The following is a 23805-nucleotide window of genomic DNA, read 5'->3' as shown; positions in this document are numbered from 1 at the left end:
AAGTATTTAATATGCTTAGCTGTTTCACTATTTGAAATCACAATATGCTTTTGTATATTGAATTAGGGCTATCTTAAATATGTTAATTCAACAATTTAGGACTACAAACAAATAAACAAAACTACACACCACACATCCTAAAAAGCTAACAATCAAGCACTACAAGTTACTGAAAAACATAAATGTTTATATTTCATAATTATCCAAACTACTATCTGGGGGACAAAACCATCAAAACTTGTTATGTAAGGGATATAAGTAAAAAAAAAACTATCCATTCTGTGAGAGAAAGAACTGATCAAGGCCCGTAGGGCCGAGATCAGTTCTTTCTCTCACAGAATGGACTGTTTGAGGCTTATATCCTACTTAAAACATTACATCTTTTGTTCTAAGAATGGACAGGCTCAGGTAAACCCATTGACAATGATAATTATGAATATAAAGCTAGTTTTGAATAGTCTGACAATATAACCAGTCTTGCATAGAAGTCAGTTTTTCTTTTGTTCACTTATTGAACAGTGTCAGGTAACTAGTCTTGTATTGCAGGTTTTATATTCACTCACTCTATAGTGCTGAGCCATATCAACATGTCCTCCTCTGATGGGGAGAGCATTTTCATTTCACAATCAAAATTTAGGGATATTAAAGAAAGTACTGCGAATATTATCTTAATGAGTGTTATATTCTGAATATGGAGGGCGAAAGTTTTGGAGCCAAATTTTGATATGAAAAACATTGTGTTTTCGAATATTAAATTGAATGTGTATAAATATCGCATGAATTTTGGTAATTAAATAATTATTGTCTTGCAAGACAATAATTCTTCCTTATATATTTCTGTACACTAAAAGTGACAATATATCATCGTTTTATTAGGTTTCTCTTGTTTTTGTACAATTAGGCATTAATATATATTCCTATGCCATTGAGAGATTTTGAATAAAAAGGTTCATGCATGCCAACTTTTAAAAATCCCCATGGGGGATTTTGCGCGCGACGACCTTTTTTCAAAGCTCAAAATTCACGACATTTTACCATGAAAATAAATATTTGTCTTTTTAAATCAAATATCAATCTAATCATTGTACATGCATCATATATTAACATAACATCAAGTGTGTTTGACCATTAACTTTAACAAAACTATAAAAAAAAACACTTTGAAAGATATACATAAATATGTTATTAAAATCATCTATTCAGCAAAAAATCCTATCCAACAACAAGTCACATACATATTATCAAAAATACTTAAAGTTGCATCCTTTTACACCATATAAATATTGGTTGGTCTATATATCAAAATTTAAATTAAAGCACATGCATTTAGGTACGACTACAAAGGCGATCTTGCTTGTCTGTAAACATGGGCTTGCAGAGTCTGGTGGAACAATCTCCATTGCAACCAGAAAAGGAGTGATCTGCCCTGCTATGAAGTTTGCGAACAAAACCTTTGCACCGATGAAATCTGAAATAATTACCAGGGAAAAAACCCACATCAAAATATACGTTTTTACTTTTAAATTAAGGCTACTTGTTAATATAAAATTCAGTAGAGACTTGTGCGAATTACGCATCACAAAATCTATTGAATACTATAGGGTTATTGAACTTATATTGGTGAATATTGGCACGAGTTGGCTGTCAAAATGCACGAGCTTGCGAGTGCATTTTGACAGCCAACGAGTGCCAATATTCACCTATATAAGTTCAATAACCCTTTTATTATATAGCTAAAGTATTTAGTTGTTAAATTATATCCCTTTTCACTCAAACTACTCCAAAATAGACGAGAATTCATCAATATTGGCAGTGTGCAATAACAGCATGCATTTCTTAACTGTTCAATATTTAACCCGTCATTAATGCATGAAGCAAACTGATTTTGTACATGGGGACATAATTTATGTACAGTAAAACATTTTGCTTAAGTAAATATCAAATACCGGCTCTGTCAGATTCGGAGGACCGTCGTCTGCCATTTTGGCTTGTTTACATCGTTACGGTAACGTCAATAATGAACGCTCATACTCGGAATGTTTCGGGAGCATACAATTATAAGTACAATGTCAGCTACAGTATGAGTTTAGGATTTTTTTCAAGTTTTTCATAGCAAAATCATGATGGTATGTAAATCTATCCAAATAGATAAGGGTCTTAGTACAGTTTCCATCACATCCATTCATATTCCTGGTCATCCTATCTCCAACAATCTAGACATTACTTAGTTCTCTCCATGCCAAAACACATAGGACCGAGACTCTCTCCAATCCACTCTGTTCTATTGCTACCATCTTGATCTAATTCCAGTTTCTCCATTCTGCAATCTTTCTTTCTGCTTCTACTGTTCCTCTCCAGGTTGTTTTCGGTCTCTTAAATGCCCTCTTCCCTTCTGGTGTCCAACCTAACGCCATCTCACTGTCATTGTCACCTCCCCTCCATAGCACGTGTCCTATATAGTTCCATCACCGTCTCCTCAGCTCATTGTTTATTGCATTCATGTCAGCCCTGTCTGCCACTTCCCTGTTTTTCATCATTTTCTGCTTCTTTATCCCCAGTATCCTCTGCAAGCATCTATTGACTTCCCACCTAGTCAACTTCCAAGACATGGACATGCAAAATTTCTGAAAAAATAAATGCAGATATACCCCATGATAAATTTTAAATACATGCATCTTAAACAGTACAAGAGGCCAAAGAGTCACATCGCTCACCGAAGTCACCTTGGCCCCGCCATTGTATGGCTGTTGTGATTTTAAAAAGATTTCAATCTTTATTCCCATGAAAAATGTTGATCCCATATTGTGGCCCCAGCCTACATGAGCCCCAAAGGATCACAACATTACTGAAAATGAATTCACATAACACAGAAATGCCTCAACACCAATATGATTGACATGATCTTGCTGTTCTGGATAAGACCAAGGTCACAAAGTAATTGATCATGGTATGATACAAAAGATCTTGCCATACGAAATCTATATTCAAAATATGAAAGCTCTATTTTAAATAGTTGAGATATTGAATAGGTCAGATTTTTATCAAAAGTAGGTCAAACTTCCAGGTCAAAGTCGCAAGATCGAACACCATTGCATCACATGAAAGAACTTCTCATAAAGAATGTATATACAAAATATAAAAGCCCAACCTTAAATAGTTCAAGAGATATTTTTTAAAAAGATTTTTCCTATATATTTGTATGTAAAACCTTTATCTCCTATTGTGGCCCACACTACCCCCAGGGCCATGATTTTAACAAAATTGAATCTGCACTGTGTCAAAGAGTTGTCAGGTAAATTTGAACTTTCTTGACCCAGTGGTTCTTGCGGAGATTTTTTAAATACCCCCCCCCCCCCATTTTTACATTTTTGTGATTATCTCCCCTTTGAAAGGGGCATGGCCTTTTATTTCAACAAACTTGAATCTCCTTATCCCATGAATGATCTACGCCAAGTTTGGATGAAAAAGTATCACTACTTCCTTGGGCTATGAAATCTAGAAAAAATTTCCTGTTCTGAATATCTAAGCTAAATTCTAATGTTTAGCAACAGTATAAAACAAGATGTGTTCTTAAAACTTCACTGCCCTCAAAAGTGCATACACTGATGAAAAGCTTCACATAATGTAATAGGTGAATCAACATTAAAAGATATGACTAATTTGGACTCATCCTAAAGTCATAACTCTGGGTTGTGAAATTCACCATTTTTTGTACATCCTTTTCTGTTATTCTTAAGTATGCATTTAGATTTTATACAGTATCAGCAAACTTACATATAAATACTGTTTGGCCCCATCCTGGGGTGAAAACCCTTACTCACAAGGGCAAAATCAAATTTACAAGTTTGGTAAAAGACTACCTGCTCTATCCATTTAGTTTCAATTTAGTATCAAAAGCACTAAAGAAAATGTTATTTAAGTGTTTTACACATAAACACTATATAACAAGTTTGGCCCCATCCTGGGGTCAGAACCCCTACCCCCGGGATAATGAAATTTACAACTGTGGTAGAGGCCTTCCTGCTCTACATCACTATGCACTTAGTTTTTCATACATGTGTGTGGTTCTTGATAAGATTTTTGAAAATTGGTCATTTTTGGACAGTTTTTGCCCTGCCCCTTAGACTCCAGGGGTGCAGGAATCCTGAAATTTACGATTTATGTTCCCTTTGTTACAAATATGTTTCATACCAAATTTGAAATGAATTGGAATGATAGTTATCAAGAAAAAGTTAAAAATGTCTATTGTTCACACATTTAATAATTACATGACCATTTTGACCCCACCCTGATACCAAAACCCCTACCCCTGGAATAATCAAATTTACAATTTTGGTAAAGGACTACCTGTTCTTTCTAAATATCTACTTATTTTCAATTTAGTATCAATAGCAAGCACTAAAGAAGATGTAAATTAAGTGTTTTACACATAAACACTATATAACAAGTTTGGCCCCGCCCTGGGGTCAGAACCCCTACCCTTGGGATCATGAAATTTACAATTTTGGTAGAGGCCTTCCTGCTCTACATCACTATGTATTTAGTTTTTCTTACATGTGAAGAAGATTTTTGAAAATTGGTCAATTTTGGCCAGTTTTTGCCCCGCCCCTAGGGTCCCAGGGGTGTTGGAGTCCTGAAATTTACAATTTATGTCCTCCTTGTCCCAATGATATTTCATACCAAATTTGAAAAGAATTGGACTAGTAGTTATTACGAAGAAGTTAAAATGTTCAATTGTTAACGCACGATGGACAACGGACGACGACAGACGACAACCAATTGCAATAGGTAAACTCAGGTAATCTAAAAACTTCTTACTCTGCCCCTTTTCTTTTCAGTGGAATGAAATCTGGGTTGTAAGGTGTTCGTTGCATTACTAGCCATTTTTTGTTGATTTTTAGCTTTCTGTAAATGTCATTTTGGAGTTTCAGGCAGCTAGGCTTTGTTTCTTGAAATTAAACTTTTTTTAAAAAAATGTTAGAATTTCTGACTTTATCTTAAACTACATGTATTTGGAATAAGTAAATACTTATAATGTTCAACGGACATTATATGGAACGAGTGTGGGATTTTAATATCATTTTATATACTTAGCTGTTACCTTCCCATTGCATGTGTCATGGAAGGTTGGTTGTATAGGACATCAGCTGCTGATTCACAATGGCCTTTCTTGTTTTTCCTTGGTACATCTGTGTATTTCGAGTTGCACTCCCTTTGTGTCTGAATTACATTGGTTTCCCTCTGTCTGAATATTGAAATTGTTATAAGATTTTACATATGAGTTAAATGTAGATATTGTTGGAGACCATCATTTTCATAAAAATTTTCCATTTAACAAGCCTCGAAAATCTTGTATGCAGTGGCTTTGTGTTACCACCATGACTTTGACCTTCAATTCTTATAGAATCTAATCTGGGTAGATCTCCAATTCACAGGCAATACACAGTGAAGAGTAATTCTTGGAGTAATACACTCATTAGTAGTATTTCAAGTTTTATATGTAAGTATTAGTACCCAGTTGATACATGTGTGCTATCCCTAATGCAATATATAATATGCTTGATACATCAACAAGCGAGGCAGCAAGAGTCGGTGCTAAAAGATATATCCACTTCAGCCTTATGTAGAATAAATAGATACATCATGTATAGAGATAAATATAAAGTTTATACGTTGAACTGTATGTGTAAATTACACTAAACTGCAATGAACAGCAAGAGACAGTGCTAAAGGAGAGTATATTATAAGTTATATGTTAATTAATCCACTTCTACCCAATTCAGAGTGATTAACAACATGCTCAGTCCAACAATATAGGTCAGGATATAGGGCTCACGGCGGCCCTACTGCCTGATGTCCACTCCCCCAAATCAATGTCTTATATTTAAAGCATTTTTATTATATGATTGAATAATTCCTAGCTCTCCAACTGGCTGAGATCCAACAATGTAGAAATCATACTACGTTATGTTTACCTGCACGTGACCTTCCAGGTGAATATAAGGAATTATTTTTTCCACATAGGACCAAAAATAGGTCGGGAACTTCCAATTTGACGCGATCGATTATACTTATTTTTGTCGTCCATTGAAATTCCGCGTTTCTCACTGGGTTCGGCTAAGAAACTTACAATTACAGCAAAGCACAATCTTGAAGGGTTTTTTAATCATTTAATCATATAATAAAACAATTATTGCTGTTTTTGAGGTCAATACGATGATTTAGCCACCTTCGAAGTACAATATTCACCGAATCCGAAGGGCGAGGTGAATATTGTACTCCTCAGGTGTCTAAATCATCGTATTGACCTCAAAAACAGCAATAATTGTATAATGCCAATATTGAAACGGGGTTGGATGAAAATACAATGATCATTTCGATGTAATGGTATTGTGAAAACAGTAGGCTTATTAAGTTAAGTTTTGCATTTCATTCATAACATCATCATAGGTTAGCCCTATTCTCTTTAGAGAAGTCGAGAGATTATGCCTCTCAACTTCTCTAAAAAGAATAAGATTAGCCCTACTTACCTTATCTCACCTCGGCTCTGGTATGTCCAGAGATCTGTTTGCCCTACTTTCAGTTTTGTATTCTTCGTGGGATTTATGCGATTTATCGTTGTTCATCATTTTCACTGGTCTATCATAATGGTAAGAAAGAAATAAAGAAGTTTTTTCTTCAACGTCTCCGCTTCGTTTCTTTATTGCCGCCATTGCGCACTAGCATTCTGGATAAATACGTCTCTTTCATTTCGCTCAATTCCGCGCGAGACCATGGGTTGTTTTCAACTGCCCGTGTAGCACTCGAAGTTTAAACTCGAAGTTTAAAATGTTCAATTGTTAACGCTCGACGGATGATGATGGATGCAAACCAATTGCATTAGGTACCTCAGTGACTGGTAATTAAAAATCTCATAACAATAAAGCTCTACAGCCTTGTAGTAAATATCAATCATACGCATATACACTGCACATGCAGAACATCTTGCACATGAAAATAACAATCTGATTAAAAACTTACTAAATATATTTGACTTCAATAAGCAGTATAAAAACAGAATCCACATCTTTGCAACTATTCTAGAATAATTCTCACTTATACACTCTTTTCATCTGATAAAGCTGATAAAAACTCACAAACAAGTACATCTGATAGGTGTAGCAGTTCAACAAACTACATTAATATCCTGTAGATAGAGACAACTACATAAAAGACTGCAAATTTGTTAACAATTTCACACTACATTTACATGCAATAGCAAAGATGACGTGCAAAAACTGGTAATACGATGTCTCAATCGGCACATATGCCATTTACCCAACAGGTCATCACACAGATGAGATAATCACCTAATGAGGGGGGAGGCGATAGGTAATCAGAAAAGCTCACTAAGAGTTTTCAGCTCAGGTGAGCTAAAATCTGTAATCAAAGTTGATTTTTGTTACAAAATTGTTTACTTTACATGGTTTTTTTTGGTTGGTTTTTTTTTGGGGGGGGGGGGGGGGGGGGGGGGGGTGGAGGTGGGGGAAGAGGGTATGTTGAAAAACTAGTTAGGTATCACCCTTTCAGAATCTGGAATCTCAGAAGAAATCAAGTGAGTGTTTCAAAACCTAACAAAAACCAACGGAAATCCAATTCATAATCATGTAAATATACTTCATTTAGTCTGTTGTAAAAAAAAATTCTCAAATGAAAATGTAATACGGAAAACATTTTCCTTTTATGGGTCATTACCATGTTTTTTTTTTAAATTCCTTCAACTTTGTGTTTTTCAAAAAACAAAAACTCTTGTGTTTACCTTGTGATGTTGGCCATGAAACAGGAAGTGGAGTATAACAATCACCGGGAAGTTGGAGGGAGGGCATAGATGGAACAGCCACCGATGAATCACATACTCGTCTAATGTCCACAACAAAAAGCCAATCACAAATAGTAAAGGCATGTGGTAGGCTGACACTGGAATGCCTGCATCAAAATATATACTGAATTAACTGAGCAAATATATACATGTATCCATACTATGACCTTCATTCAAGACTCAAGGTCATAGTCCAGATAAGCTTGTCCCATACATTTGTTTGCAACAAGACTGCTGTAAATTGTATTCATTTGTCTGTCATTCCAATTAACTGTTCATCTAGTGTGGCTTACAAAAATTAAAAACGTATTTACATGTATAAATTCATTTCAGAAGGCATCAGAGGGATTGGTTTAATATTTTCATCATTCAATCATAAACCCAGCTAGAGAAGAAAGATTATGACATACATAATTACATTTTGTTTAAGCAAGGGAAGGGGCCATCCAGAAGAAAAATTTCTTGTATAGTTGCGAGTTTTCAAAACTCCCTGTGCAACAGCAAATACAGGGATCTACATACTGAAGCACTGTGTATCAGTAGCGTGTCAGTATAAACGGTCTTTACAGTCCATTCTTTTCATCATAATAGTTCTATTATTTGTGCAAAAATATTGATCTACACATTACAATAAACATTGACATCTTCTGCTGCTGTTTATTATAAATGTTAACATATTAAACGACAATAATATAAACTACATGCACTACAAGTGAGGTGTTAACAGTTACGCAAATTTTGTCGCAAATCAAAGTGCATCACAAATGCAATATTCACGTTGAGGAAATAGAAACACATCAACCAAATTGAGAGATAAAAATGTTTTTAAAATGAGCTGTTGGAATATGATGTAGCTCGCCGGGACCCATGGTTCCACTTAGTGCCCTTATTTTATCCCCCTTCGTTCAAAAGATATAGCCAAGGTTAAAGTTTTTGAAAAGTTGGTCAATGTCCACGGTAAAGGTCACAAGTCTTGGTACCAAATGAAAGGCCTGGTCATGAGGAATCTACATGTGAAATATCAAAGTTCTAACCCCAACCCCCCTTTGGTTTAAAAGATACAGGCAAGGTTAAAGTTTTCTCTTGAACTGTGACAATGCTGGAGTCATTACAAACGTTATCTGGACATTGTCCCGGCAAGCTAAAAGTTAAATGTGTGCAAATTAGTGGCCAAATTCATGTTACACATTCTTTATCTTGATAATGCTTGGTTCAAATATTGCAATTATCAAAAGTATGAAATGATCACAATGTACATGTACTATAGCCATCTAATACCCATCAATTTCTTTTTGCAACTAAGCTTTTCTTTGATGGGTGCAAACTCGCAAAGAAAATACCTAAAATCGTTCATAATTGCTTTAATTCCAAAATTAGAATCAGTGTAACTGTTATATATGCATATGGGAACTGCCCCCCCCCCCCCCCCCCCAAACAACAAACAAGGGCTTCCACAAAGTGTGACAAACCTCCTTAAATAGAGGATTTCTGGAAGTGATAATGAATGAGAACACGAAAAATTCAAGTGACCTTGACCTTTACATTTTATCTAAATGAATATAAGAATGAGTGTACATATAAAGGAGAAAATATATACAGGTATATACCACATCAACTCTGCTGGAAGGGATGACAAACATGCACAGCTTGTTGATTGTGTGCAAGTTGACAGCTTTAAAATGACTTGAGATTTATTTTACTGTCATAGACACACTGCATACCTAAAAGATTTATGATCTCACTATTCACATAATTTCCTGGGCAAGTTTCTAAACTGTTAAAGGACTTTCCAAACACATGAACTTGAATATTTAGTGACAGTTTTCAGAGATTGCACCCCTGATGAGAAGTAAGACATTATCAGTCCAGGATATCTAATAATGATTGTGAAAACAATTACCAATTAAACTATCAAATTGTGTGTATATTCCAGACATATATATAGACAGAAACTTCCACATCCATTGACTCAGTTAAGCATTGTGACTTCTTTCCAAACCATGCCTCTTGATAAAATGGCAGATAATGAGAACACCAAAAACTGCACAAAAACCTCATACCCAACACCCATACTCAAGTCCTTGAAATCAGCATAAAATGATTCTACATTCATATATTCAGCAATCAATAAAAGTTTGTCAGCATCTGCAGTTTTAAATATCATTATAAGATACATCCTGTACGTGTTCAGGATCTGAACCTATTGCCCTTTTCGGTACAATTGTACTAAGCCCGTCCTGATTAGACAGTTTCCAATGTTAGTTATTTACAAAATTAAGCTACTTTATTTTCCCGAACTCGCGGGAAGCAATTCCATATGTTCAATAATAGCCCAATGGACTCTCATTCACAACACAAAAAGCTTCTCATACAGATGACAACATAATTCTACCAAAAGATCAATTTTTACAATAATGCCATGTCCTACAGCAGCTTGTCATCAGCATAGGAAGAAGCAGCCTGGCTGCCTCGCAATTACTTAAAGCAAGCCATTTGCATATGAAAGTAAGGGGAAGCATGCAATATGTACAGTAACCATCCACCATATAATGTAATCAGTGACGGACGCCAGGTAGAGCATGCAGACAATAAACCTTGGTGAGGGTCAGGCATTATGGCATACTTACTTAAATTGTAGTCTGCAAAGGAAAGAAAATGGCTTAATCAACTTATGCAATTCATTGGAAGGGCTAATTTCCTCTCCACAAATCAGTTTGTGTATATAAAATGAATTATTTACAATAAATGGTTACAGGCACTAAGAGTTGAAGATTCATACTTGTAGCTTCATTTTTCTCAATGAGGATGGAAATAATAACTTTCACAATATTTACTTGAACAAAATTATCATGGAAATCATATACACATTATGCAAATTGTTATCTACACAAATATGGAGAGGGCTTATATAGGCAACGCCTATTGTCCAATCCTTTTATGTATTATAAATAATAAAATATCGTTTAAATTATCTACACAAATATAAGGAGAGACTCGTAAAAGCATTTAATGAAAAATGTTCTTGCCCAGCAGACACTCTAAGAATGACAGGTATTCATAAAACATTGCTAATTTTTGGATCTTTGAAATAACTCATAAATAATGTTCCATCATTGGATAAAACATGTCACATGATTGCCATCTTAAATGGTGAGTAGCAAAATTTAGACAGCAACATGGCAACCAAAACATCTTTCTACTTGTATTTCTTTCTCATAGAAGGCTCTGTTTCACCTGACTGTAGACAGTCAGTAACAAACCTAATAAGTATGTGTGTGTATACATATACAAACTGATATGGGTGTAACAATTTCTTTAAAAACAAGAATATCAGTTAAACTGATGGATGCTCCTTAAACTGCACCTTAGAACCAATGAACTACTTCATATGATGAATGACTTATATAATGATCAATAAGTGTTGAAATATTGTTGAAGTGAATTTTTTTCCCCATATATATGGTACCCCAGTATATGTTGAGTGAAGTTGAAGTGAGGTTGACCTTTACAAAATGCCCTTAAATGACCTAGCCTTGTCTGAAAACTCTTAATGGTTGTTACAAAATGACCTTGAGACCTTGGTCCAAAATATCAATAACTGTTAAAATATTGTTGAAATAACTGCTTTTTTTATGTAAAAGGTATATGTCCTGAGTGACCTTGACCAGTACAAACTACCCTAGAGTGGCCTTTGTCTGAAAGACATATGCCTGTTACTTTAATATTTGAGCAATTTATGATGAATACCTGTTCAAAACCTGTGGAAATAGGAAACTTTTCCCTTAAATATGGTAAAATGTACTAAATGTCCTTGACCTTTACAAAAAAAAAACCATATATATAAATAAATATACTAATAAATTATACATATATGAAGTATGTGAGGTAGATTTGATAGCGAGTTATAATTTTAAAGGACAACATCAAACTTTGAAATACGATGGATTAACATTGTCATTAGAATCAATTTCATGGGGGAACCTATCAAATGCTGATAAAAAAATATTTATGTCCGTTTTCTTTAGAATGAAAAATGTCCTTATAATATTCTATGACATAAATTCTGTTGCATTCTTCAACAGATGTATCACTTATATCATAGATATATTAAGGGGCGAGATCAAAAGATCAATGTCAGATAAAAATCTAAATAGTTAGGGGGAGGGGGGATAAAAACACCAGCAAGTTTCTGTCATCCGACATCAATTACACTTTAGTGGAAAAGGAAAAAAGACAAGTGACTGTTAAAAACCACTTAATAATATTACATTTAATGAACATTTAATAGATTTAATGTGAAGTGCACTTATTTGTGAATAAACAGTAGAAAAGGCATACAGGGTGTTATTTATACTTGTATGTTTTTACTTGTTAATCAATAATATATTAGTTTCAACATTTATCATATTTAGTTTTAGGGGGGGGGGGGGGGGGTCTTGGTGAAAACTTTGTTAATTTAGTTTTTTGTGAGGCATTAAAATTTTGATCTCGCCCCTAAGCAACCATTAATCATTGAAATCAAAGAAAGAAAATAATAAAAACAATCTCCCGCTGAAAATATGTGGAGTCCATTTCAAAGTATACAGTTGTATTTTACACAGAAACATGCAAGAAATCACATGAGATTGTGTTTTACACAGAAACATGTAAGAAATCACATGAGATTGTATTTTACACAGAAACATGTAATAAATCACATGAGATTGTGTTTTACACAGAAACATGTAAGAAATCACATGAGATTGTGTTTTACACAGAAACATGTAAGAAATCACATGAGATTGTATTTTACACAGAAACATGTAAGAAATCACATGAGATTGTGTTTTACACAGAAACATGCAAGAAATCACATGAGATTTCCAATTTATTTGAATATGTGTTACTGAGGCACCCAACAACTAAATATCTGTATTTCAATAGCAGAGAACCCAAGTGCTGTACCCCAGATAATCTCATGTAAATAGGAAAAGCTGAATACTAACATGTCTTTACTGTTGTTGAACAGGATCAAACTGTACAAAGTTAAATTACTGACAGTTAACTTGCCATTAACTCTTACATATATATATAGTGTTAACAGAACTTAACTATAAGTTAAACTTAATCTAACTTTTGTGCAACTGGGCCCAAACTTTAACTTCTCAGAAGCAAAATCTAAACTTCATGCATCCTATAAGATTGTGTAATAATTATATAATCATTTCATAGCATCAGCTGTATCAGATTTTTGTAAAATTCATTATAAGTCAAGAAAAAGATGAGAGCATACAAACAGAAGACCCGAGATAAACCAAACTAAAATAATAAATAGCAATTGTGGTCATGACATATACCATCAACAGTATTTCCAAACGCCTTCAAGATCAGCTCGATGCCTATAAATAGAGGGAGTTGTACTGAAATACATGTATCAAGGTTTGGTAACAAATTTCCCAGCATCTTTTGGCAATCAAAGATGGAGAAACCTCCCGTTCAATATCTAATTGACATTTTGATTTATTCCTATGTCATTTGAATCTGCAGTATCTCTCAATTTCTTAAAGAGAGCATTTGAATGCGTTCCTCCATTTATTTATTCTAGTTATTTAAAATTAAGATCTCCAGAACAAATTAAAACTCTAAATACTTTTAAATTTCAAGATACTTATCTAAAATAATCCATAAACAGTTGAAGTTTTTATATAGGCTCATAATATTTCTCCATGAAAATTAGTATCATTTAGCGCAATGTGTTTTAACCAGGCACTTGTGGAGAGTCAGGTTCATGTATGTGTTAACAATAACAGCAGAGGAAAAACAACGAGAGGCCCAAAGGCCACATCACTCCACGTTTCGTCTTCCCATAAAAAACCAATTCCCCACTGCACCTTCATTCTGTCCTTAGGGGTCATGGGGTGAACAAACTCCAATCTATATGACACGAGGATGCCTGTAAATTAATTTGACAAATTCTACCTTTGTAGTTCTTGAGAAAAACCCTTTAAAAAATTCCAATATATTCCTTTGTAAAATTTTAAACCTTGTGATCTGGTTTCATGACCCTAAACTGAGAATAGTCAAATTTTAAAATTGATCTAATCCATATGATATTAATTAACATTTTCAAGTTGAGAAAATTCATGATGAGATCATATCCTTTTGATAGCCTAAGAGTTTGAAGAATGTTCCGCTGAGAGGGGGTGAGGAGAAGAAAAATATGAACCAATGTATCAATATACACTCTGCATCAAGGAAAAGTATGTTTGATATCCTACAGAATGAGCATCGAGATCGGTCTTCCAGTGTCCAAAGGTCACGGCGCAGCTAGCGGTCACTCCATCAAAATGTGTGTGTGAAAGACTTTTCTTTCCTTTCTTTTTTTCACCTTTTGTCTTTCCCTTTCTTTTGTCACCTTTTAAAATTTTTCTTTCTTTTGACGCCTGGATTGTGTGTGTGCCTATTAAGCAGAACCTATACTGGTCCACGTTTGAAAGGTATGAAAATCTGGAAAAATGCTTTCACGAACTCCTCTGCTTGTCGTGTACTTAAGGATCTATAACATTGGACAGAATATAAGCAGGCCTTTGTAATTTTAATGAATGATAGAATGCAACTTTCCCTTCCATACTATTGTTATGTATGTTATGATATTCTCCCCTGGGGCCCAGCGCAGGGGGTCACCAACCCTGCTTTTGGTCATTATGCATTTTTACACTATGGCTGTGGAAAGGATATCACAATATGATTCAAAATGTCAGTAAAGTATTTGTGCAATTCTAACGAGCCAAATGTATACAAATTAAGTCTATTCCCAGTTTATGGTCATGGAGCCAAGATATGAACAAACTGAAACTACACTAAATGAATATGCTTTCACATCTATTGATAAATTGTACCCTTGTGGTTCTTGACAGAAAGCTTTTTAAATAAAGACTTTTCCTGTATACATCCTTACCTGACAACCTTTGAAAATGTGTGCAAGGAAGATTTTGTGTAAAGTCACTTCACAACTAACATATTTTTGGTGTTTTGATACATATTGAATACGACATCTAAATGCTTGGCATTCATTGCATTTCAACAAAATTTACTTAAGGTTGACCATTGTCTTTCTTAACAGTTTTCTTTACCTCAGACAAAATTTCCGTTGGCTCATATGTCGAACATCTACAACTGTTTGATTTTGTTTGACAGTCATTAATTTGTTAATAACATCTACAGAGAAGTCTGACCTGAAGTCTGTTTGAATTTTTCTTAATATTGATAGCTGAGTATCATATCATAGCTGAAAATCTACACTATACATAACTTCCCAAAAATGGTAACAGTGTGCTTCTTGAGAACAAGCTTTTTGAAGATTTTCCCTACATGCACGAAGTTCAACTTTAACCCCCTATTCGATCTGCCACAGACCCGGAGGTCACTATTTAAAGGAACCTGAATCTTCTGCTCTACACCACATGTTTTGATTTTTCTTGAGAAAAATATTCTTTATACTCCTCACCCTAGTTTATTACTATTTCTGTGGCATTGCCCTTGGAAGGGACACATTACTCTTTGCTTGCAGTTGAAATTGGCCCTGTGGCTCTCAAAAAAAAGTTGAAAATGCAAACACCTGACAAATGTTCGGACTTTCATTAGAAAAGCTCACTTGAACATTCAGCTCAGGTATTAAGATGAAGAGAACAATAAAAAGAATAAAAGGCTCTAGTGCGTACGCATACATATTTATTAACCACCAAATGTAGTTGTGGTCGAGTCTGTTAAAGTACATATAGCATATGATATGGTATACTTGTGTGTTATTTACACATAGTACAGCACTCAATGATGCAAAATAATGCTTTCAGAGTTTCAGACATGTTCTATCATTTTGATTTCTTGATTAATTGTATTTGAATATATGGGTGAGAATTTCGCTTACAATGACACAGAATTGTACTACATGTTAATCCGTTTCAGATGATATAAACAAAGGCATGGATAATAGATTGTCATTTCCCCTAAAAGTGCTAGAGAATTCAGAATATTTATTGCATAACAGTTCTTGATATTCTATATCTCTAACAAAATGTCAATACATGTGGTATCATAAAACGCATATCATACCAAACTCTGTGATAAATGTGTTGTAAGAGGCATCACTTGATTAGCTGGTACTTCATTAAAGTGCTCAAAACATTAATGTGGTTCAAAAATGGTATGCTGTCTTTATACAATAAATATTGATTTTATTTATAAACATGATCATATCAGATCTAGTTCACATGCTGGGTAGTGCTGCCCTGTAAATGAATTAAACAAACATTTTTTTTTTTTTGGCCAGCAGGCTATGTAACAGACTTTTAATAGTGATTAAAGTTATCAAGAAGTTTTATGCAAAGGTAATCCTTCAATAAGACAATGGAATAAATACCTGGCAGTTCACCTACATGAGAGAATGCATGTGCTGTGAGCTACTACTTAATGAAACCTCTCCACCTTTTCACTGACCGCTAATTCTTTCTCTAAACTTTCATTGCACTCCTATACAGTGTTATTTATAGCTTATGATTTGTGTATTTTAGCATTTTGTCTGAGGCTTCCTTATGGTTAAAGGCACAACATGTATACGTAATGAGAACGATTCCTACATTAAACACTAGTGTTAATCGTGAATTTAAGTGAATTATCGAATTTAAATTCATTGCTGATCCAATGATTAGGGGGTATTGATGTTTTTATAACACAATGCTCATGTTATTATACTTTATCTGTATTCAATAGTTTATTATTTGATAGCCAAAAGCTAGCTATGCATGTTCACATTTCATTCAGAGTGAAAGATGTGTACTAAATATGTGACAACATCCATATATAACGGTCCCTTTGACAATACACTGTGACAGACAAATTCAAATATTTGGAAAGTGCCACCTGGTGCTTTTTTACATGGAATATATAAGCTGAATATAAAACCTCAAAAATGAAATTGTTTGTTATGATCCAAGTCAAGTTCTTCTGACAGACTAATAGACAGGAGAATTTCAAAATGTCCTCAATTTTGCAAAAGCCCAAGACAAAATAGTAAACACCAAGTCCTCTTGACTGAATACACTACCTTTAGTGATAGAGACTGCAAAGGAACATGGCTCCTCTTGTAGGTTTGTGTAGGAGGTATACAACATCAATAGAACTATCGGAATCCACACTAATGGCACCACATACCACGGGCACTGCGAAAAGAACTCGCAGACCTCCGACTTCATGAGCCGGAGATGACCATCTGTGGGCCGATGGACCCATTCAAAATAACGGTCACCTAACTTAGGAACTTGGAATAGAATTGGCTCATTCCAGTCAATCGGATCATCCTACAAGAGATTAACAACAAAATCACACATTTACTGATAACAACTCTCGATACTGAAACTCGATCTAATAACATTCAGTTTGTAACATGCCATTTCATTAGCTGAGCAACACATTTTAATTTTCAATAACATAACTTCCTACTTAGAGCATATTGTAACATCCGTCACCCTTGATGTTTTTGTTTAAAATTACTCTTAAAGTGTGTTTGTCAGGTGAAAAAATGGAATTCTAAGGATTGAATTTCCAAACTGCTTCACAGTTCATAATGTTGATCAGCACTAAGTTATGTGATAACCCAAAAACATACTAACTCACTTCGCTATTCCTTATTTCCAAACGAGCCAACATCAACAGCGTATTTACAGATAAGGTGACAGTTTTACAATGACAAAATGTTTATAAGAAAGGTGTAATTCCAAGTGTCAAGGATATAACTTGCATGCAAAATATGTTAGTGTACAAAATTTGATGATAAATATTCACACAAAATGTATTCATCATCTGAAAACCAACTAAAATATATTTTTTAACAATATTCTAAGAAAATCAAACATATAACATCGTTTTAAAACCCCTGTAAATGAAGTTTCTGGGGGAAAAAGAATGGAACCACTTTACCTATCTGTCCAATGTCCATAAACACTATTTGGAACAATTATAGTATATTTGTTAAGAGTTTGTAGAAATATTTTAACATGTTTCAGATTGAGATACCAAAACTTTTAGGAATATTGTAACTATTGCCAGGAATTCTTTCTGGGCTTTAACCGAATATTGCAGGGATAATAGAAACTTGTAGATAACAGAGGTTTCTTAAGACCATAGAGTTGGCCAAAACCCTCGATGAAAGTCTATAGGGCTGAAACGATACGCCCCCTTCACGATACAATACATATTGCAATACTTATGCCACGATTCAATACTTTCAATACAATACAATTTACAGAAGAAATCAATAATAACATTAAAGAAAAAAATTAATTATCAAGATTCAAAATCATAATTTTAATAGTAAAACTGCCAAACAGTGAGATGCCTGTTCGCTGTAGCTTAAAACTGATAATAAGTCATTATTATTTTCGTCAACCTCAAGGCAAACAACAGTTTGAACATTTTTCGATGCTATTTTGTCCATCATGCAGGTAGAAATGATATGTACAGGCCGAGACTGATGTATTTTACCCGTTTGTATTAAACGTATCAAACCGAAAATCAAGGCAATGAATCGAACATTGAATCGAGCGTTTATATTGAAAAGTATCGATATTTCGGTGAATTGTTTCAGCCCTTGCAGAGAGCAAACTAAAAACTTATTGTCCCTTTCGATGTTGTAGAATCTTGATACAACAGATGGGTGATCAATGCTATTACACATACCTTATCAAAAAGGATTCATTTACAATGGATCAATAAGTAATGATTAAGGTGAAGATTTCAAACATGCACTATATGAGAGAAACATCCTCTTTTGATTTGTGCATTAATTTTACAGGTATCATTTGCACTATCATTTACATCTGTATATCAGCAGCTGATGTGTACAGGCAAAAATCTCCATTTCCTTCCTTGTCACTTACAACAATTATCAGATCCTGCTTTTGAGGACTTGTGATTTTATCATTTCAGCTCTAATACTTCAATTATTAGAACATTTATGAATCACTACAGTTACAAATGAAAACAGAATAATATCTTAGGAGTTATTTTCACATAAAATGTCAGATGCATGTACCCTCCCTCTTTGTTTCACAGAATTCATTAAGAGCAGTTATACTCACTGGGTTGGAGTTGTCATGCTGTACACTGTGACCATTAGAGTGGACGGCTCCATTGCTATGACAAACACCATTAGCGATCCCATTTGTTTTTCCATTTATGCTTTTCACTGTTCCATTTCTGTGTCTCAGTTCTCCATTTTTCTGCCGCAGAAATTAAACATGTTAATCAATACTTAATGGAAATATATGTCACATCTATATATATAAACATATCCTCCACCTTACTATCTAAAACAGACTAATAAATGTAGAATTTTGAAAAGTTTATCTTCAAATGAGAAATATTATACAGTTCTGAAGATTATTGGCAACATTTGGTCAAATGTTCAAACAAGAGGCCCCTTGGCCACAACACTCACCTGAGTCATCATGGCACTGTTGTAATTACATGTACTATTAGTATTTTTATTCCCATGAAAAATTTTAAACCAGTAGTGTGGCCCAAAATGGTCACAACATAAATAACTTCAATTGAATTCACACAACATGGGGATGTCTCAATACCAAAATGACTATCATATGATCTTGCTGTTCTGGAGAAGGTCAAGGTCACAAGGTCAAAGATCATAGTATGAAATGAAAAGTCTTGTCATAAGAAATCTATATACAAAATATGAAAGCTCAAATTTAAATATTTCAGAAAATATTGAATAAGTAATGTTTTCTTAAAAGTATGTCAAAACCCAAAGGTAAAACAAAACCAGTCACAAAAGGAATACACATATGAAACATGAGAGCCTTATCACCAATCAACAGTTATGAAATTCAGATAGACAGGACAAAAACAATACCCCCCCCCCTCAGCTATAGTCGCAGGGGCATAAAAAAAAATTGAATCCACTTAACTTGGGAACATAATTTGCATTTTGATTTAGTGTGGTCTACCTCCTCTTCGAAAGAATTTATTTTGATTAATTTGATTACTTTCCTGTATTTTCCCATATAAAACATTGATCTCCTAGTGTGAGCTCACCCTACCCCTGGGGCCCCTGATGTAAACAAATCTGAATTGAACCACTTGTAGTCTATGCTTGCATGCATATCAATATGACTTATTAACCCTGTGGTTCTAGAGAAGAAGTTGAAAATGTTAAAAGTTTATGGATGACTGACAGACAGACAGGGTGATTACTATAGGGCACCTGCCCTAATAATATCAACATATGAAATATATTGACACTCTTGTATACAGGGTATAGATCCTGGTAACCATATGATGGGAAATGAAGCTGATCGAACCGTGCTGCTGGTCGAACCATTTTCACACAGAACAGAACTCCCTGTGTTTATGTAAGCTTGATTATTGTCCGTGTCCTGAACTCTGCTGTGTGCTGTACATTTAAAGTCCAGATGAACAGACATGCATGTGCTGAATTATTTTTTTTTTTTTTAAATCTATTGTAAAAGACAGATAACTAAATCGATAGGACCAGACCTTACAAATTTATGGATTGGGTGATATGCTGGCATATGTTTTGTGGTCCTAATTACACTTTATTAATTCATACATAAAATATCACTATCTGCCTAGAAAAGTCTAGCCTTGTAATAGCGACTCTGGATCGGTTTTATAACAGAAATCTGAATGCTGACTCTACAGAGTGGAGAAATGGTGGATCCCAGTCAATGACAAAAATCACATGATCTAGCTGTGATACAATCTGATTGAGTACAAACCCAGAGTTATTGATGTATGCAACACCATTCTGTAACCTGTACAATAGTACATTTAATGTATGTACATACATTGTGAGGTTTAATAAAGTATGATAGTACATCAAAAATATGTACACGACTGTGTGGTTTAATATATGGTAGCAACACTGTACATTTACAATAAATCCATGTGAAATTTAAATTCCTAATTCACATAAAGAGGTCAATATTAATTATTCACATTTAGCTTCCGTACGTTAATTGTGGAATTACAGGTTCTCATTGCATTTTTCATTAGTATTAATTGCCTGAAACCAATATCATATTTAGTACATGAAAATCAATTCAAGTGAATGTCATGGCAACATTCCACAGTCACTAAGTGTGTTTTGTAAGAATTTCTAGGTCATTCATCATGGTCAGGTTAATGGGATGCAAATTGCTATATGTCACGAATTAACTTCATAAAGACAGCAATGTTTCCTCTAAGCTAGATAGTGTACTTTCTTTTTTTACCTAGGTATTTTCTTCATTCTTCAATTAGTAACACATTGTTTTAGCCTAGCACTACAGAAATTCCATCAACACTTCAAAAGAACCATCAATTATGAGAAAATGGCCTCAGGATATTCCTATAAATTTACACAATTTACTGCAGTAAACAACCATTTACTGTATCCACCCGAGACCCTGTTACCAGAAAAATCATGCTAGGCCAAGGTAAGTGAGAGTTTGGTTTGTTGTTTACAGGTTGAAATCTTCAACACAAATGAAATTAAATGAGAAAAAAGTAGCAGGTAAACACTTTCTCAGACATTTCTTTTTATCAGAAGGACGAATTTCTGAAAAAAGTTCACAGATACATGAATTAAACCATGTTAAGTCCAATGTATGTTACAGAAGAACAATATTAACCACATGTCTATAAGAATGGGTAGAAAATGTGGGAATCCAATGTAAACATAGTGTTGAATCTTGAGTTTGAATTTTGTTTTATTGCCTGACCCCAGGATCATGAAACAGATTTAATCTGAGGATGGAATTTGCAACACATTTTAGACTGCTTGACTACTTTATGATTTACGTGTATGAGTATCATCAGAATACAGATGTTTCGATCATGAGGGGCTCATGGGAAGGATTACAGCTCCGAGGAATGATCTGAAGCAACACAGAAAACTTATTTACGGTGTCTTTTGATTTAATATCAAAGTATTAAATATGCAATTTATTTTGTAATTGATATTCTTATTAATATAAATAAGCTATAAAGAATTGCAACTAAGTATGCGTACAATAGACACACAAAAACCGACAGGGAACATGTACACATAAAACCTGCCATAAACTATAGTAATAAAATATTCACGATGGTCTCACTGCACTTAATATGTCACTAAGGAGAAGACATTAGTCTGACAGTATAGCAATGACTTCAAATGATTCACAATTATCATAGTGCTATATTCTGTACTAAAGGGTAGCTTTGCTTGAACAGCATATTACAGATTTACCCCCAAATCAGAGAGAATTAACAGGAATTGCTGGTGTACATGTAATACTGAAATTGAAAAAAAGGATCAATAACTGGGATACACATGAAGTTGACAGACTATATGACATCAAATCATATCAACAACTTCAGCTGAAAGCGAAATAAATCTATATTAATTTCCAACAATATTATCAAATTTCCCGCAAGACTTACGACAAAGAAAGGTTGTGAACTTGCGATTACTTCGAGGTTAGCCATGCAGCATTTTCTGTTAATATCATAAAGTACGGATGTACGCCTGGATGTTGAACTTTTTCAAATATTATGAAAAAAAATAAAATAATTACTGTATATATTGTATATCAAAATAATTTAGCTATTTTTTAAAAACTTACTATTGATTTATTTTCACTAATTTTGTGCAGTTGACATTAGTTCTGGTGAATTTACATATTCAGTTATTTACTACCCTTAATCTTCAACCCCTCTAATCAACAATGAACTTGTCCATGTAGTGCCTAGCATTTAATGCTCATTTACAAATATAAAAGAATATAGATATCTTTTTCTACCATTCAGTACACCGATCATATCTGGTATTTGTAATTTGAAATATTAAGGCTCTGTTTAAAATTTAGGATTTGAGAATGTTTTCTGGGACAGGCGGTACGTATTTCAAATTTAACAAGGATGTAAAGGGACCCACACACCCGAAGTCCTTTACAGTGTATCCATGCGCACCGTGCATGATACCTGAGAAAATTGAACAAACTTGAACTCCAAATATGTACGTGCATTTAATCAAGTAGAGAAACATAGTTTTCCAAGTTACTAACAAAAATATTCTAAAAAATGGCCTGACCACATTTTTTTTTCATCATATGACAGTTTCAAAGTACATATATAGATCATTGATGACATTCTTTCAACATATTTTAGTACTTTTATGGATCATGAGATATTTAAATCCAGGAGTTCAATATCTGGCACTAACATATCATTATCAATGTATGTATGAATTCTATAAAACAAACAGGATTATCAAGATTATTTACTTAACTCATCAGAGTCTTATCCTATAGGTAAATAATGAGGTGTCTAGAAACTTCAAATGTTTACAAAAAACACATAAACATCATGCAGCAAGTATCACATGACCACCATTGCTTTACACATGTTGCGTGTAACACATGTAAGACAAGTATCTGAACATTGCTGTGAGTAATGTATCCTATCCTGTTGTTAAGTATTGATATAAATGACATTATGTGGTGAAATAGGATTTAAAAATACTGAAATAATTAATTTTCTACGAAATCCCATTCATGCAACTTTGATACAAAATCTTCTTTGGTAGTAACCAAACACCTGTATTAAAAATTAGTTTTCACTTATATATTTTCTTAAATTCATTAATTTAATAAATGAGATTTCCATAATATTAATATTCAATGATGTTTTCAACAAACTAATACAATCCATGGCATTTGGCATATACTGAAAAATATGGGAGACATCCAATATTTTGGAGGTCTGGAAGTCTAAATCTGGAATGCAATTTCAACTTTGTGAGATTTAACTGTCTATTATAAAGTAGTGGACAACTTTTGTTGTGTAGTTAGTAGGGACCTGATATTTTGACATGTATGTATAAGCAGTCTTTTGTCTTAAAGTAAAATGAA

At 34.0% G+C, this 23805-nt stretch overlaps 1 protein-coding gene across 6 annotated transcripts in view; it reads right to left on the bottom strand.

The window, feature by feature from the left end:
- Positions 1 to 23805, bottom strand: part of LOC125665982 (fatty acid 2-hydroxylase-like) — a 38720-nt gene that overhangs the window by 8657 nt on the left and 6258 nt on the right. Inside the window, exons 2-9 of one of the 6 annotated variants that reach the window (XR_007366441.2) lie at positions 18973 to 19113; positions 16941 to 17193; positions 13195 to 13236; positions 10486 to 10497; positions 7799 to 7965; positions 5102 to 5245; positions 4819 to 4960; positions 2537 to 2624 (exon numbers count right to left, since the gene is read on the bottom strand). Coding sequence is in view for 3 of the 6 variants with exons in the window: in XM_048899024.2 (XP_048754981.2) it covers positions 7799 to 7965; positions 10486 to 10497; positions 13195 to 13236; positions 16941 to 17193; positions 18973 to 19113 (615 nt within the window). In the remaining 3 variants the exon portion in view is untranslated. Of the gene's footprint in view, positions 1 to 2536; positions 2625 to 4818; positions 4961 to 5101; positions 5246 to 7798; positions 7966 to 10485; positions 10498 to 13194; positions 13237 to 16940; positions 17194 to 18972; positions 19114 to 23805 lie in introns of those variants that run through there. The other 5 variants (XR_007366440.2, XR_007366439.2, XM_048899024.2 and 2 more) reach the window with 5 other exon arrangements.

This window comes from Ostrea edulis, chromosome 1 (assembly GCF_947568905.1).
Source record: "Ostrea edulis chromosome 1, xbOstEdul1.1, whole genome shotgun sequence".
In the NCBI taxonomy this organism is placed as follows: Eukaryota; Metazoa; Mollusca; class Bivalvia; order Ostreida; family Ostreidae; genus Ostrea; species Ostrea edulis.
This window is presented reverse-complemented; position numbering and strand designations above follow the sequence as displayed.